Source organism: Ochotona curzoniae, unplaced genomic scaffold (genome assembly GCF_017591425.1).
Source record: "Ochotona curzoniae isolate NIBS_2020 unplaced genomic scaffold, NIBS_Ocur_1.0 contig_3527, whole genome shotgun sequence".
NCBI classification, from domain to species: domain Eukaryota; kingdom Metazoa; phylum Chordata; class Mammalia; order Lagomorpha; family Ochotonidae; genus Ochotona; species Ochotona curzoniae.
The window spans coordinates 833,068-849,396 of NW_024465897.1; the positions used below are offsets into that span (position 1 = coordinate 833,068).

Below are 16,329 nucleotides of genomic sequence, written 5' to 3' on the forward strand. Positions count from 1 at the left end.
TGCTTTCAAGGCGAGGGCTTTAGCTGCTAGGCCACAGTGCCGGGCCCCCTTTTTTCCTTTAAGTCATCCTGCTAAGCTTGCAACATGGGAGATGGAGACAGAGTCCTCTTTGTTCTGGGTGTCCACTGTAACAAGCATATAACGTCCTCATATTGGCTGTCCTTCTTGGTCTGTTAACCTCCAGCAGGGAGCCACCTGGTAAGCGTTCCGCTCCCTTCACCTGAGAAGGGACTTTCATCCCGGGCAGGATGACGGCCAATTTCCAAGAAGCTGCCAAGAATTCTTTGTCTTAGCATCAGCTACCTATGACTGCTTCTCGGTGCGGGAAAGCAGTATTTTAGGGGGAGTCCTCAGGCTCCAGCACTGGTTAAGTCGAACCACGCACACAAGACGAAATCTCCCCCGTTGCTTGCATGCCATTTGGTCCTAGCTTAGGTCATGCGTTCCAGAACCAGTTGTGGGGAACTCATAGCTGCAGATGCTGAACCAGTGGCTCCAGAACCAATCAACTGGAAGAAGCAGGGGTCAGGAAGGTGTGGTGGAGTTTGGCCGCGAGGGTGGGACCCTCCTGAGGCCGGGCGTTTCAGAGACGCGACTGCGGGCGACGGTTAGGACGGAGCCAGACGTGAGCCCAGGGCAGCCAGGGTACCACAGCGGGGAGTGTGTGCTCCTCAGTCGGCACGCTTGGCGCCAGCGCTGACCGCACGCCCCACCTGCAGCATCAGGTCCCAAGTTCACCACACCCCGTCCCCGCCCACCTGAGGCCGCAGGTAGACGGATCTGCTCAACCAATGCCGGGGGCTCGGAGGCAAAGAGGGCGGGACTAGGAGGAAAACATTTAAGACAGGGGCGACAACCAATCCGGTGCCTGGTTGTCTGAGCGATGGCCGTGAGCATCCACTTAGAGACGCCAGGCGTGGAGGGCGGGCTAGAGCCTGCTGGGCCAATCCGTGACGGGGGAGGGCAATCCTGAACCAATCATAGTTGAGGAGGTGGGAAGGGGCGGAGCTCGCCTGGTGGCTGCTGGGTGGTGGGTGAGGGACCAGCTTTCTCTGCTAGTTCCCACCCTTGCAGTCCTGGAGCTCCTGGAATGCGAGAAGGAGAAGCTCAGGGAGTTCCAGAAGTGTGGCGTGGAGCCACCGTCCGAAAAGGCCTGCGAACGGAAGAGACTCCTAGGCGGAGGAACCGCTGGAAGCTACCGGGTGGGCATCAAGGAAGCGGAGGTTCGCCAGGAGGGCGGGACTTCCGGGGGCGGGCTGTGGGAGGGGGCGGGGCCTGTTAAGGTTAGGCCGAGGGGGCGGGGCCAACAGGAGATCTTGGAGTGTGACCTGGGAAACTGGAGGGTCTGTGCTTAGGCGAGTGTCTGGGGATCGGGGGTGGCAAGCGATGGTGAAGGGCTGACGTTAAGGGCTCCGGGGAGTTTCCTCTGCCCTAACTCCCTGTCCTGTCTTCCTAGGGAGCGGCTGGCGGGGTCCCATCCTGCCCTGTGTTGGGGTGCCATGGAGTTCCCAGAACACAGTCAACAGCTGCTCCAGAGCCTCCGTGAGCAGCAATCCCAGGGTTTCCTTTGCGACTGCACCGTGATGGTGGGCAGCACCCAGTTCCTAGCCCATCGAGCAGTGCTGGCTTCCTGCAGCCCGTTCTTCCAGCTTTTCTACAAGGAGCGGGAATTGGACAAGAGGGATCTGGTGTGTATTCACAATGAGATCGTCACAGCCCCTGCTTTTGGGTTGCTCCTGGATTTCATGTATGCAGGCCAGCTGGCACTCAGAGGGGATACCCCCCTGGAGGATGTGCTGGCAGCCGCCAGCTACCTGCACATGAATGACATCGTCAAGGTGTGTAAACAGCGGCTGCAGGCCCGGGCCCTGACGGAGGCAGACAGTACCAAGAAGGAAGAGGAGCCCAACTCCCAGCCCCCTAGTCTGGAGTTTTTGTCCAGCACCGCCCGCGGCCCGCAGCCGGCATTGGCATCTGCCGAGACATCAGGTCACTGGGGCAAAGAGGAATGGAAGGACCCTGCTGTGCCCTCACCCAATGTCCGTCCTCCAGATGAGCCGCCCCTGCCTGGTGGGGCTGACACCACACAGCCTGGCATGGAGGTCGACTCATCGCATCTGCGGGCACCTCCGCCACCAGTGGCTGACCTCTCCCTGGCCAGCCCCAGTAGCTCCACCGAGACAATTCCTGCCAGCTACTTTCCTGCGCTCCCAGCAGTCTCTGTGGAGCCCCTTACATCTCTTGATGTAGGCCCTGAGAGCCTGAGGGTGGTGGAAACGAGGGATCCTGGAGGACCTTTGCCAGGTTTCTATCCGCCAGCCCCGGCTCCGGCTCCAGCTCAGGCTCCAGCTCCGGCCCCGGCCCCAGGCCCAGTCTCAGCTCCAATCCCAGTCCAGGCTCCAGCTCCAGCTGAGGCTGAGCTGGTTCAGGTCAAAGTGGAGGCCATTGTGATCTCTGATGAGGAGACTGATGTGTCAGAAGGACAGCCCCAGGATCCTTCGGAAGGACTCTTCCCCTCTGGAGGAGCCCTCTATGGTGCACAGCCCTCCCAGCCAGAGGCCTTTGAGGAGCCAGGGGCAGCAGGACTGGCAGAGGTGGGGCCCAGCGACCACTTCCTTCCTCCCGAGCCTCATCTACCCTACCATTTGCTGCCGGGCCCAGGGCAGTATCCTCGCGGCCTAGTGACCTCGCCCCTACCAGCACCTCCAACCCTGCATGAGCCACTTTACCCGCCTTCTGAGTACGAAGCAACTCCTGGGAGCTTTGGCGTTTTTACTGAAGACGTTCCCACCTGCAAGACGTGTGGGAAGACCTTCTCGTGCTCCTACACGCTGCGGCGACACGCCACCGTGCACACACGGGAGCGACCCTATGAGTGCCGCTACTGCCTGCGCAGCTACACGCAGTCAGGGGACCTCTACCGCCACATCCGCAAGGCGCACAACGAGGACCTGGCCAAACGCAGTAAGCCGGACCCGGAGGCTGGCTGCATCCTCGGGGTGCAGCCCCTCCCGGGCTCCCCCACAGCAGACAGACAGAGCAGCGGTGCTGGAGGGCCACCTAAAGATTTTGTGCTTGGCCCCAAAAACTGACATGTGGTGATGAGGTGATGGAAGCCCCCACTCGCACCCTCATGTGGCCTCACTCCTGCTGAGTGATGGAATGATGGTTGTGCCCAGCTTGAAGTTTATTATCCTTTTCTTTGCCCAGACAAGCAGGATGGTACAGGGCAGAGTGAAAGGCTCAGCCCTTTGCAAGTGCGTGTGGGGCATTTTCCGAGGGCTGATTCCTTCTCAACTCTGTTTGGAAACATAAAGCTAGCAGCGAAAAAGTATGTCTTTGAATTGGTGTGTTGGCTGGTCTCTTTCACAAATCTGCATGCCTCTTACTTCTAACTCTTTTAGAAATGTGACATCTGTACCTGGCGTAGTGAGTGGGGATCTGCCTGCTTAGCAGGAAAGAAGGGAGTTAGAGGGCAAGGGAAACTCAGGGAAAGATGCCAACTAGGGAATCTTACACAATTATGGCTTAGTGTTGCAATTGTGTTCTGTCTTAAGCACTTCAGATTAATATTTAATCCTCAGCAACTTTGTGGGGTCTTGGGGTATTAACATTCACCCCCACCCCTCTGTCCTCAACAAACTTGAGACTCAAAACTCCAGAGTTAACTTGGTTACAATTGCAGAATGAATTTAAGGGGTAAATCAGGATTTGAACCTGGCTGTGATCACACACTGCATGCTGGTGTAAAATATGAGGACAGTTAACTGGAGTTTTTGCCCTTCTCTGGCTTTGCTCCCTCGTTCCCTCTGCCTTCCACACGGGAAGGCCGTTGGTTGCTTCAGGCAACAGGTACTGTATGGATGACTTAATATTTTGGCCTTCATGTCATAAATGAGAACTGAGGTCTTTGGAACTGGAAGGCAACTGGGAAGGCATGAACCATTTCAGCCACTCGGTGGTAGACTGTTGGAGTAAGCTGAGGGCCTGCGGTGGCATGGAAATGGACACTTGTGAAAGCTAAGGCAGGAAACTCCAGCCGAGAGGGTCTCCTGGTTCAACCCCTCAATCCAGCAGATGACAAAAGTCCGGAGAGGTTCTTATGTGTACGGAGTCACACAGATGCTTGTTGACAAGCAGGCACAGCGCTTAAACGTGGCCTTGGAGTGCTGTGGGGTGAGAAACGAGAGCTCTGGAAGTTCACAAAGATCTTCCAGCCTGAGGGAAGGAGGACAAGCTGGCTCCCTGCGTTCCAAGAAAGGTTAGAATACGAGGGCAAGTTCGTTTCCTGAATGTCTTTTGAGTCTTAATTCTTACTATGAGGCACTATGTCTGAGATACGGGAGGGAGGCAGAACTGGCCAAGGAGAACTCCTTAACTGGCACCATAGGGAGCAAAGACGGATGATGCCCGACAGTGTGCTGCTCCAAGGGTGCCCTGTATGCTTACCCAGGCCTTGTGTTGGAATAACTTAGTTTATCTTTCAAATAGCTTCTACATTTTATTTATGCGAATGTATAGCTGCCTTAATTCCTTCATGAAACAAGGCAAGATACAAAAAAGCAAATCTGTTCTGAGTAGTGACCAGCAGGTCCAGCTGCCTTTGAGAAGCACAGCACTGGGCCTGGTGGTTAGGATGGCTCCAACAACTCCATGCAGTGTCCTGCTGGGAGGCTGGCAAAGATGGCCCCAAGGGATGGGGCTCCTGCCACTCACATGGAAGATGGACTGGAGTCTCTGGCTTCCAGATCTGGTGGCCACTGGGATCTGATGAGTGGACTTGTTTGGGGCAGCTCTCTACTTCTCAAACCATCTTAGGGCCCAGCACAATAGCCTAGTGGTTAAATCTTTGCCTTGCATCTGCTTGGATCCCATATGGGCGCTGGTTTGTATCAGGACTACCCTACTTCCCATCCAGCTCCCTGCTTATGGCGTGGGAAAGCAGTTGAGGACGGCCCAAGCCTTGGAACCCTGCATCTGCGTGGGAGACCTGGCAGAAGCTCCTGGCTCCTGGCTTCAGATAGGCGCAGCTCTGGCCGTTGTGGCCCTTGGCGAGTGAACAATTGGATGGAGGATATTTTTGTCTCTCCCTCTCCCCTAATAGCTGCCTTTCTAATAAAAATCAGTCATTTCAAAAATAATTCTCATGAAGGTATGGGCTTTTGTGCAGTGGGTGATGCCACTGGGGTGCTGGGACTCCAAGTCCTGCATCTGTTGAAGATTCCAGTCATAGGCGGATGTGCGTCCTCCAAGACAGCAGATGCTGGCTCGAGCACACCCATGATGGAAAGCAAAATGGAGTCCCCAGCTCCTGCCTTGGCCTGATCCAACTGAAAGATGGCAGGTATTTGGGGTAGTGAACTACAAGGTGGAAGAAGTTTCTTTTTCTTTCTACCTTCAAAAGATCGGATTTTTATGGCCTGAGCTATGTCTCAATTTAAAAGAAAACCCAGGGCTGGGTTGTGGCACAGCAAAGTAAGCTGCTACCGGCAGTGTTGTGGGTTGCCATGTGGGTGTTGTGATAAGTTCAGGCTGCTGCTTTTCCCAACCAGCTCCCTCCGAATGTGCCTGACAAACAGCAGAAGTGGCCCAAGTGTTTGGGCCTCTGCTCATGTGGGAATGTTCCTCACGTTGGTCGGGTCCAACCCTGGCTGGCCACTGTGGCCATTTGGGGAGTGAGCCTGTGCACTGAAGACCTGTCTCAGACTCTCCCTCTCTCTGTAACCTGCCTTTCAAATAAAATAAATCTTAAAAAAAAAATCAGTTGGCTTAAAATCTGTGTTCATGAAAACAAAGCATACCTGTGTGTGTCTAGTGTGTCTGGATGGTTGGTCAGGGAGGGCTCCCATCACGTGTGGCACTGTGATAACTTCACTAAAGAGGCTCTGCTTACCACAGGAGTCTCCCGAGGAACTCTCACTCTCACTTCGCCAGACGCAGCGCATCACGCCGAGTGGCAGGCAGTCACTTGCAGGGCCTAAAACAGCAATCGGAACCAACTTCGAGCACGGTGGCTGGTTCATCTGTGGGACGATGTCAGCAGAGCTGGGATCTTATTTCCACAGCTCCTGCTGTTCCTCTCACAGAGGCTCCCAGGGACCGGCCCATCTGATTTCTTTTTAACATGGGAAACTTCTTTCACAAGTCGCTCTCGATCCTCTGCTTCAAAGAGCATCAAATCCGAACGCCTGATTGTCCTCTTAGTAATGCTAATAAAAACATTAGTGCAATACATTTCTCAGATGCATTTTAAAATGCTTTAATTGTTTCCTCACTGAAGATAGCTCACTGTAACATCAAGTCTTTGAAATAAAAGATCCGAAAGCAAAACAAGCCAAAAGCAAAGAAAACGTGAAGCCACAGTAACAACAGAGCCAACAAGGCTGCAGCTGAGCAATTTAAGAAGCCCGAAGACAAGTATGAGATTTCTTGTTTGGCAGTTCTGTTCTTGGGACTCTAAGATTTGGCAGAAAGACTTTTTCTAAGCTGATGGCTGTGCTGTTTAAAGATGCGGAGAGGAACGGAGGGAGTCTGGCCTACTGGGAAGAGAGATGGATATTGAGAAAAGCCTAAGGGTTTCTGCGTGCACTTGGGGTAGTTTGTTCTTTTTCAGCTGAACTCTCTCCTGTGGCTGCAGGATGACTAAAGACATGCTTACTACCGCATTATCAAGGTGCAGGATGAAACAGCAAAGGAGCTCCAGCTGATGGGGTCCGTGTTGGCGCCACCGATGGCACCCGAGGCCACCTGGGCTCCCAAGGCCCCACGGGTGATTCACAGGCAGCAAGCGGGACTAGCCCTTCCTCCCTGTTCTCTCCTCGGTAGGGAACTCAGCTCTCGCAGAATTCAGGGACAGAGGCACAAAGCACATTTGCTTTTGTTCTGCTTGCTTTTGCTACTGTTTCTATGTTACATGTTCCTATGCTTCCTTTTTCTTTTTTGGCATTATAGTTGAAGAATTATAAAATCTGTCATCTTAATACACTGGGCCCAATTTATAATCATCTGATTTTTTTCAAAAAGGTATACTTTCTAGTTTGGGTTTGGGCATTTGAGAAAATATAGAAACTTTTTTCTGCTTATCCTTGCTGTTGGACCCTCTGCAAACCCTGAACCCTGCAGATGAATGCATCCAGCAATATCCATCATTAAAGGATGCCTGATCTAAATCTCATTCCGCCACAGTGGATCAATGTTTTCTGATTGTATTTCTCAAGGAAAATATCCCCAAAAGGAAAATATACAAACAGATACACAGAAGGATCAAACAAACAAAACCCAGACATAGATTACACATTGTTAACCCAAATGGAAATCCACCTGGGTCGGAGGTCCAGGGCACATCTCTCATGTGTAGGCTCAGGCGTCCCATGGCTGGGTGTGCGCGTCCATCCACTGATGAACCTCGGCGGTCCATCTCAGTTCAGAGACAGGAACATCTTTGGGCTTCGTTAGCCAAACATGCCCAGGTACAGCTGCTTCTCTTTCCTATGGTAGCTGCTGAGCTCTGACTGTGTCAGCTGCAGGTACCGCCGGACATTGGCATCTTGGAAGGTGGATGAAAAGGCAAGAAAGAGGCAGTTAGAGTATAGTCACACCAAGGGCAGGAGAAGAATGCCAACCTCTTCCCATCTTTTCTCATTTCCAAAATCTGGATATATCCTAATTAGTCTCTGCAACAGTAAATATCATTACTATCATTTTGAACTTTTTTTTTCATTTTGAATTTTTTTAAAGATTGATTTTTTAAAAAGATTTATTTATTTATTGGAAAGTCAGATATACAGAGAGGAGGAGAGACAGAGAGGAAGATCTTTCATCCAATGATTCACTCCCCAAGTGACCACAATGGCTGGTGCTGCACCGATCCAAAGCCAGGATCCAGGAACTTCTTCTGGGTATCCCACACAGGTGCAGGGTCCCAAAGCTTTGAGCCGTCCTCGACTGCTTCCCAGGCCACAGGCAGGGAGCTGGATGGGAAGTGGAGTTGCTGGGATTAGAACTGGCGCCCATATGGGATCCTGGCGCATTCAAAGCAAGGATTTTAGGCGCTAGGCCGTGCCCCAAGATTGATTTTTTTTTTTTAATTGGAATGTCAGATATACAGAGAGGAGGAGAGACAGAGAAGAAGATCTTCCATCTGATGATTCACTCCCCAAGTGGCTGCCATGGCTGGAGCTGAGCCAATCTGAAGCCAGGAGCTTCTTGTCTCCTACGTGAGTACAGGGTCCCAAGGCTTTGACTGCTTTTCTCAGCCCACAGCAGGGAGGTGGATAGCAAGTGGGGCCACTGGGATTGAACTGGCACCCCTATGAGATCCTGGACCATTCAAGGTGAGGACTTTAGCTGCTAGGCAACTGTGCCGGGTCCTAAGTTTTTCTTTTTCTTATTCCAAAGACAAATGTAAGCTCTTCAACCTACTAGTTCACTCCTGCACCAACTGGACAGGGCCATGCTGAGACCAGGAGACATGCAGGAGTAGGTACCCAAGCATTGGAGCCACCACCTCTTGTGCCACATGCCCATCCCCACTTTAAGTTTTAAAAATCCCTACCCAGGGCCAGGCTGGTTGCTGATTTTCCACTGAAAGGGCATTACTGTTGGGGATATCTGATGAAACAGCACACTCTACCACTCGGTTTCCTTAGATGTCTTTAACTATGTACAAGGAGAATTCAAAAACCTCACAGAAAAGCGTAATTAAAGGCAGATCGGGCACTGGTGTTTGGCACAGCACTGAACATATCACTTGAGATGCCTGCAGCCCATACGGGTGTGCCTGGGTTAGCACTTCGGATCTAGCCGCCTTCTGATGTGCTGGTTCAACACTTGGATCCCTGCCACAAACATAGGAGTTCTAGACAGAGTTCTAGACAACTAGTTTAGCTTCATCCTGGTTGTTGCAAACATGTAGTGAACCACAGACTGGAAGCAATCTATGTCTCCCTCTGCAACTCTGCCTTTCAAATAAAATTATAAAAAAATTTTTTTAATTGAGCCTGACATGATAACCTACCAGCTAAAGTCTTCGAATCACATGCACCGGGATCCCATATGGGCGCCGGTTCCTATCCCAGCTGCTCCACCTTTTTCCCAGCTCCCTGCTTGTGTCCTGGGAGAGTCGAGGACGACCCAAAGCCTTAAGGACCCTGCACTCGTGTGGAGACTCGGAAGAAGTTCAAAGCTCCTGGCTTCAGAATGGCTCAGCTCCAGGCATTGCGGGCACTTGGGGAGTGAACCAGCAAGATCTTTCCTTCTGTATCTCCTTTTCTCAATAAATCAGATTTTCCAAACAAACAAATTTTAACTAATTTTAAAAAATATATTTTGGGGGGCCCTGCAAAATAGCCTAGTGGCTAAATCCTAAATCCACAGAGGACAGGGAGCTGGATCAGAAGTGGAGCAGCCAGAACTTACTGGTGCCCATACAGTATGTGGCGTTGCAGGCAGTCTCCACCCGCTGTACCGCAACACAAGCCCCCAGTGCAGGCATCTAAACTGCCAGGCTAAATGTCCACTCCCAGGAACTTTCTGCAGACCTCTCTAATATACATACATTTCAAGGCTTTTTTCTGTACCAAAACACACGTCTTTTAAGTTCACTATTCATAAACTTTTTCAAGTGTGTACAGTAAGGCAGTCACCTTAGGGTTTTTCAAAGTTCAGTTTGTGGCTGGAACGGGACATGCAATGGATAGATCTGACCATGCTCAGTGTGCCAACTCTCCAGCTGGGAGCTGGCCTCGGCCATAGCCATCACTGCTTCCTCTGGCTCAATGAACCCCAGGTATGACCTAGATAAATCGCATGCATACTGAGAGAGAATCTGACACTTGGTACTTTGTTTTCAAGGCAAAAGAGCTGTTACAAAGTGGATGACAGATTGAATTCCTGTGTTGGTTGTTCCAGTATGGAAAAGGTTTCCTCTCTGGCACTCACACGTAGGGTGGTTACTGGATGCTGGAAGCAGAGGGGTCCCCAGCAGAGCACTGCAGTAACGTCTCATCAGTGTAGGCCAATGGCAAAGCCATTGTGTATTAATAAAGATATAAATGTGGGCATTTTGTTTATGTTTCTTGCCATCAAGTATCTGGAGTCTTCAAAAGTGAAGTTTGAAAAGGATGCATGTACTACATGGATTCCAGAATGTTTTTTCTATGAAAATGAACTTATCTTCTAAACAACTGTTATTATTTTTTTGGTAAAGATTTATCTATCTACTAATATTGCAAAGGCAGATCTACACAGAGCAAGAGATACAGTGGACAGATCCTCTGTCCACTGGCTCACTCACCAAGTAGCTGTAATGGCCAAAGCTGAGCTGATCCAAAGCTAGGACCCAGGAGCTTCTTCCAGGTCTCCCACTTGGGTACAGGGAGGGGCCCAAGCCTTTGAGCCATACTCTGCTTTCTTAGGCCATAAGCAGAGAGCTGAATCAGAAGTGGAGCAGCCAGGGCTCGGTGTGGCAGCCTAGCAGCTAAAGTCCTTGCCTTAAACGCTGGGATCCACACGGGGGCTGGTTCTAATCCCGACAGCTCCACTGCCCATCCATCTCCTTACTTGTGGCCTGGGAAAGCAGTCAAAGATGGTCCAAAGCCTTGGGACCTGTACCCACGTGGGAGACCTGGAGGGAGTTCCTGGCTCCTGGCTTAGCTCCAGCTGTTGTGTCAGTTGGGGAGTGAATCATTGGATGGAAGATCTTCCTCTCTGTCTCTCCTCCTCTCTGTATATCTTACTTTGTAATAAAAATAAATTAATTAAAAAAAAAGATTTTTATTTTCGTTGGAATATTAGATATACAGAGAGGAGGAAAGAGAGAGACGAAGATCTTCTGTCCAATGATACACTCCCCAAGTGACCGCAATGGCTGGTGCTGAGCCAATCCGAAGCCGGGAACCAGGAACCTCTTCTGTGTCTCCCACATGGGTGCAGGGTCTCAAAGCTTTAGGCTGTCCTCCACTGCTTTCCCAGGCCACAAGCAGGGAGCTGGATGGGAAGTGGAGCTGCCAGGATTAGAACCGGCGCCCATATGGGATCCTGGGGCGTTCAAGGCGAGGACTTTAGCCCCTAGGCCACCGTGCCAAAAAATAAAAATCTTAAAAAAAAAAAAAAAAGTAGAGTAGGGCCCGGCACGATGGCTCAGTGGTTAAGGTCCTCGCCTTGTACGCCCAGGATCCCATATGGGCACTGGTTCTAATCCCCGCAGCCCTGCTTCCCATCTAGCTCCCTGCCTGCGGCCCGGGAAAGCAGTCAAGGACGGCCCAAAGCTTAGGACCCTGCACCCATGTGGGAGGCCCGGAAGAGGCTCCTGGCTTCGGATTGGCTCAGCTCCAGCCGTTGCGGCCACCTGGGAAGTGAACTGTCGGACGGAAGATCTTCCTCTCTGTCTCTCCTCTCTGTATATCCGCCTTTCCAATAAAAATAAAAAAATAAATCTTAAAAAAAAAAGTAGTCAGGACTTAAATCAGCACGTATATGAGGTGCTAGCCCCACAGAAAGCAACTTACCATGCTATAACACAGCCTGGAACTTCAACTTTTTAACTCCAATTTTCCACAAACTTTTTGAAAAGTGTTTATATATATAGACACACACACACACACACACACAGCTGTGTATGTATTAAGGATATATATATTGTATCTATGCCTGTTTAAGCATAAGTACTTCCTGAAAACATATAGAATAAAATAAAATCTTATTTTCCTGTAATGAAAGAACACAGGGACAGAAGGCTTATGCACTTTATACTGTGTTATACTTTTTGAAGAATATGACTTTATCACATATTCCAAAAAAGAATCAAGACATTAAAATAACAGGTGCTATTTCTACCGACCATTTCACGTACCCCTGACTGGTCCTGCCCCCGTCCGCCTCACTCACCTTAGGGTTCCCTGTCCCTCCTTGCTCACCTTTGGGCTGCCGACTGATGGCAGCAAGGAGATAGTGCCGGGCCTGGTCGTAGTCCTGCAGATGGAAGAAGGCCACTCCAGCCCGATACAAGGCCTTGGCATTGTCAGGCTGCCGTTCCAGCACCTTCTGACTGTACTCTCTCACTCGTTCGTAGTTCACTGGCTCCATCTGAAGGAGGCAGGCTAATAGGACAGTTACAATGAAAACAGGGAGACTTTACCAGGCTAGCCAACACTGGGCAGCTCAAGGCTGTACGTCAGACACGGGGAGCCGGTGGCCTTTAGTCTTCCCACAAACCCTGCAGCCATCCCCCAGGCACAAGGTTTCACTCCCCATCTTCTTCCGTGTGGACTGTCTACCTGGACTGTGTGCAGTGTTCGGTTGGGTGCAGCCATAAAGCAGGTCACAACAGGGGCTGGTGCCATGGTGGGCATAGTAGGCTAATCTTCTGCATGTGGCATGAGCATCCCATATGGGCATTTGTTCAAGTCCTAGCTACTCCACTTGTGATCCAATTCCCAGATAATGGCATGGGAAAGTAGTGGAGGATGGTCCTAATCCTTAGGTCACTGCAGCCACATGGACCTGGAGGAGGCCCCCGACTTCAGATCAGCCCAGCTCTGACTGCTACAGGCACTGGGGGAGTGAACCAGCAGATGGAACATCTCTGTCTCTCCCTATAAACTCATTCAAGTAAAAATGAGAAATAAGGATCCGGCGTTGACAGCCTGGTGGCTAAATTCTAACCTTGCAAGCATCAGGATCTTATATGAGTGCCGGTTTGTGTCCTGGCTGCTCCACTTCCCATCCAGCTCCCTGCTTGTGGCCTGGGAAAGCAGTCGAGGATGGTCCAAAGCCTTGGGACCCTGCACCTACATGGGAGACCTGGAGGCAGTTCCTGGCTCCTGGTTTCAGACTGGCTCAGCTCCAGCCATTGCGGTCACTTGCGGAGTGAATCATTGGATGGAAGATCTTCCTCTCTGTCTCTTCTCCTCTCTGTATATCTGACTTTGTAATAAAAATAAAATCTCAAAGAAAAAAAACAGGGGAGTGACAATAAAACACAAAAACAAGAACTAATTTAAAAAAGCTTTCAAAAAAACAAACAAAAAAAACCTATTTGGAATAGGCTCCATTTACATGTAACTGGCTTCACACTCTTTCCTCCTGGCATCTCTTCCACCTGAGGCACTGTTCTGTACCCCATTTTGCCACTGTTTTTGTCCTGTAGTTTTGGTCCCAATTTTGTGTGAGGAAACTGCAGGCTATGTGCTGTGTGTTTGTTACACACACTCTGGTGCCACCTCACCATCCATACCACAAAATCAGTGATATGCAATAGCAGATACACAGAGAGGAGGAGAGACAGGAGGAGCTTCCTTCTACTGGTTCACTCACCAAGTGGCCACAACGGCTGGAAATGAGCCAATCCGAAGCCAGGAGCTCTTCCGGATCTCACACAGGTGCAGCATCCCAATGCTTTGGGCCGCCCTCGACCGCTTTTCCCAGACCACAACTAGGGAGCTGGATCGGAAGCAGGTCAGCCGGGATTAGAACTGGTAACCATATGGGATCCCAGGTTGTTCAAGCCAAGGAGTTTAACCGCTATGCTATCACACTGGCCCACCAGCTCCTCTTAATGAATGAAGAATTCAAGGTTTACAGAATAAACTAACTTGCCCGGATCTTCCAGCTTCCAGGTGGGCTAAGTAGGAACTGCGAACAAAGTCCCCGCTGACTGGCCAAAGCATCCTGACTCTTACTGCCTCTGCCCTTCATCATCCTCCTGGGTGCCTCGGCGGGAGCTCCAGCACACCTCCCTCACAACAAAACTGTGCAGCCTTAAACACACCTCGGGTTCCAGGCTTTCGGCTTCAGCCTTGGAGAACACCCCCACCAAGTGGTCAGTTTATCCCGAGGCATTTCCAGCACTCAACTCGCCCACCGCCTCGGGCTTCACAGGTTCATTCACAACCAGTGACTGGGTGGGGACCACCTGCCACACACCATCCCACAGGAGCAAGGGAGATTCCACAGGCTAGTGTGCCAGTCCCCAAGCAGGAGGAAAACACGGCAGATGAATTTCAGAGTTCTGAGGCCAATAAATTGGGCCAGGTTAGAGTGACCCCACGAAGGGTGCAGCTGTTGGAGTCCCCTCAGGAAAGCAATTTTCAGGGCAGGCATCCAGCACTCACTATTCCCACTTGCCAATTTACTACTTTTTTTTGTTTTGTTTTGTTTTAAGATTTATTTATTTGAAAGGCAGACTTACAGGGAAAAGCAGACAGAAAGATTTTCACTGCCCCAAGAGGCTGTAACGGCTGGAGCTGAGCCAATCCAAACCCAGCTTTTTCCGGGTTTCCCATGGGTACAGGGTCCCAAGGCTTTGGGCTGTCCTTATCTGCTTTCCCAGGCCACAGGCAGGGAGCTGGAGGGAAGTGGGGCAGCTAGGATATCAACCTGTGCCCATATGGGATCTTGGCACATTCAAGAAGAGGACTTAGTCACTAGGCTATCACGCCCGGCCCTGTAATTTTTTTCTTAAATCACTTGAAAAAACAACCATTTTACCTAGTGTAAAAACCATTAACAGTTTCTTTGGCTTTGTACTGTTAGAATGTTTTAACACATGTGAAATAAGTCTGTTTGCTCTTTTGCCCGGCACAGAATAGACCCTAAGAAGTCTCCTTTCTTAGATCAAGTTAAACCTAATCATACCGATTATTAGCCGCTGGCAGATGGAAGATACTAGTTATTCAACTTGCTGGATGTAGAGGAAACAGAAAAAATAAGGATAGCTCTGCCAGCCCTGGAATGCAGCTGGCATTTGTGCCCTACCTAACAATTTTCCTTTCAGGAGACGACTGCACCACAGGTGCAGTTTTTCTCTGTGAGGTGAAAAATTTCCTGAGGTTATCTGTGTCCCGTGGGAACCACCTCAGTAATGTGAATAGGCAGGTCCCCAAAGGGGGAGGGGGGCACAAGCTGTGTCCTAAGGGATTCCCCAGGAGTTAGACTGTGACACTGTTTGTTAAGCCTGCACCTGCAACACTCCCACCCACATGGGCCCTGGTAACGAGTGCCAGCTGCCTTGCTCCCTGCCGGCGTGCCTGGGAAGGCCCAAGTGCTTGGGCTCCTGGACTCATACGGGAGACGCATGAGGACTGGCCATCGCAGCCGCCGGGGAACGAACGAGATGATGGAAACGCTGTCTTTCCTTCTCCAACTGTGTTGAGGAAGCAAAGAAACCTTATCATAAGGGACAAATCCACACCTCCCGGTGCGAGTGGAGAAGCCCTGCCGGTGGACTGCTCAAGTGGATTTCATCGGGGGCGCCTGTCGTAGCCTTCCCCCGCCCCCGCCCTGCTCTTACCCGCCAGGTTGTTGTAGCAGTCAGTCTGCGTGGTGTGCAGCACGCTCTCCTGCTCGGGCGTGAGAGCCGGGCCCTGCGGCCCCAGGTCAGCTATCGGGGAGGGCAGGCTCGGGTCCAGGCCCCGCAGCTGCAGCAGGGCTCGGTGGTACCTGCTAACGGCCTCTCGGTACTTCCCTTCCCGATACCGCTGGTTCCCTTCCTCCTTATACAGCCGAGCCTCCCGCAGGCGCGCCTCCATGCCTCGCTGCAAGCTCGTGGACCAGAGGGAACAGATCCCTCGGCCCGGGTGGGGGCTCTCCCCGGGGAAGGGAGCCTCCTCTCCCCTGCAGGATGTCGGAATCCCCGACGGTTCAAGGAACTACGGAGCGAAAGGGAACCTGAGGCCAACGTTTAAGTGATCTCAGGAGGTGCTTCTGAGGGAGATGCAGCGGGCGTGCGGACGCCGGCTGACCAGCCCTCCTCCCCGACCTGGAAGTACAAGGGAGTAGGCGGGGACAGTCGCCACCACCAGACTGCAGAGCCGGACTGCAAGGACCGCTCTCTTAGCAGTCCTTATTCAACCAGCTTTTGTTGATACCCGTGTTATACGCAGGGAGAGCGAGGTCAGTGGGCGCCCAGCGCCCCCTCAGTACACACACACAGTGGGCAGGCCCCACCAGGACCTCAGGCGCTGGTTCACAGCACTGTGGCCGCCGACGCCTCGCCCCCGGCCGCTGCCCACGCCCAGGAGCCCACTCGCAGGCCTCCTCCGCTACTCGGACAGCAAAGGGTCCGCTCTCCGGGCAGTTTGGGGGTCCCCCGCCCCCCGACCCGCGGCCGCGCGCACGACGCCACGGCGTCCAATCACAAGCGGCTCCAGAAAAGTAATCCCGCAGAAACGACTCCGCCTCTCCAGCGGACCAATCCAGGAAAAAAAAAAAATCCCCCACCAGCCTGCGCCAATTAGAAAAATCCGCACGGTCGCAGGCGACCAATCACCACGGCAGACGGCGATTCAAGCTGGCCAATGGAAACGGCGGGGGCGGGGCCAGGCCCTCTGT

At 51.7% G+C, this 16,329-nt stretch overlaps 2 protein-coding genes across 2 annotated transcripts; one reads left to right on the forward strand and one right to left on the reverse strand.

Moving 5' to 3' along the window:
- Positions 1-1,014: 1,014 nt before the first annotated feature.
- ZBTB3 (zinc finger and BTB domain containing 3) lies at positions 1,015-4,818 on the forward strand. Its single transcript, XM_040981916.1, has 2 exons — positions 1,015-1,202; positions 1,457-4,818. The coding sequence occupies exon 2, from the start codon at positions 1,500-1,502 to the stop codon at positions 3,090-3,092; it is 1,593 nt and encodes a 530-aa protein (XP_040837850.1). The 5' UTR covers positions 1,015-1,202; positions 1,457-1,499; the 3' UTR covers positions 3,093-4,818.
- Positions 4,819-6,243: 1,425 nt separating this feature from the next.
- On the reverse strand, positions 6,244-16,200 carry TTC9C (tetratricopeptide repeat domain 9C). The gene is made up of 3 exons (XM_040981917.1): positions 15,290-16,200; positions 11,916-12,098; positions 6,244-7,546 (listed from the first exon to the last, which is right to left on the reverse strand). The coding sequence occupies exons 1-3, from the start codon at positions 15,525-15,527 to the stop codon at positions 7,452-7,454; spliced, it is 516 nt and encodes a 171-aa protein (XP_040837851.1). The 5' UTR covers positions 15,528-16,200; the 3' UTR covers positions 6,244-7,451.
- Between the last annotated feature and the right edge of the window lie 129 nt (positions 16,201-16,329).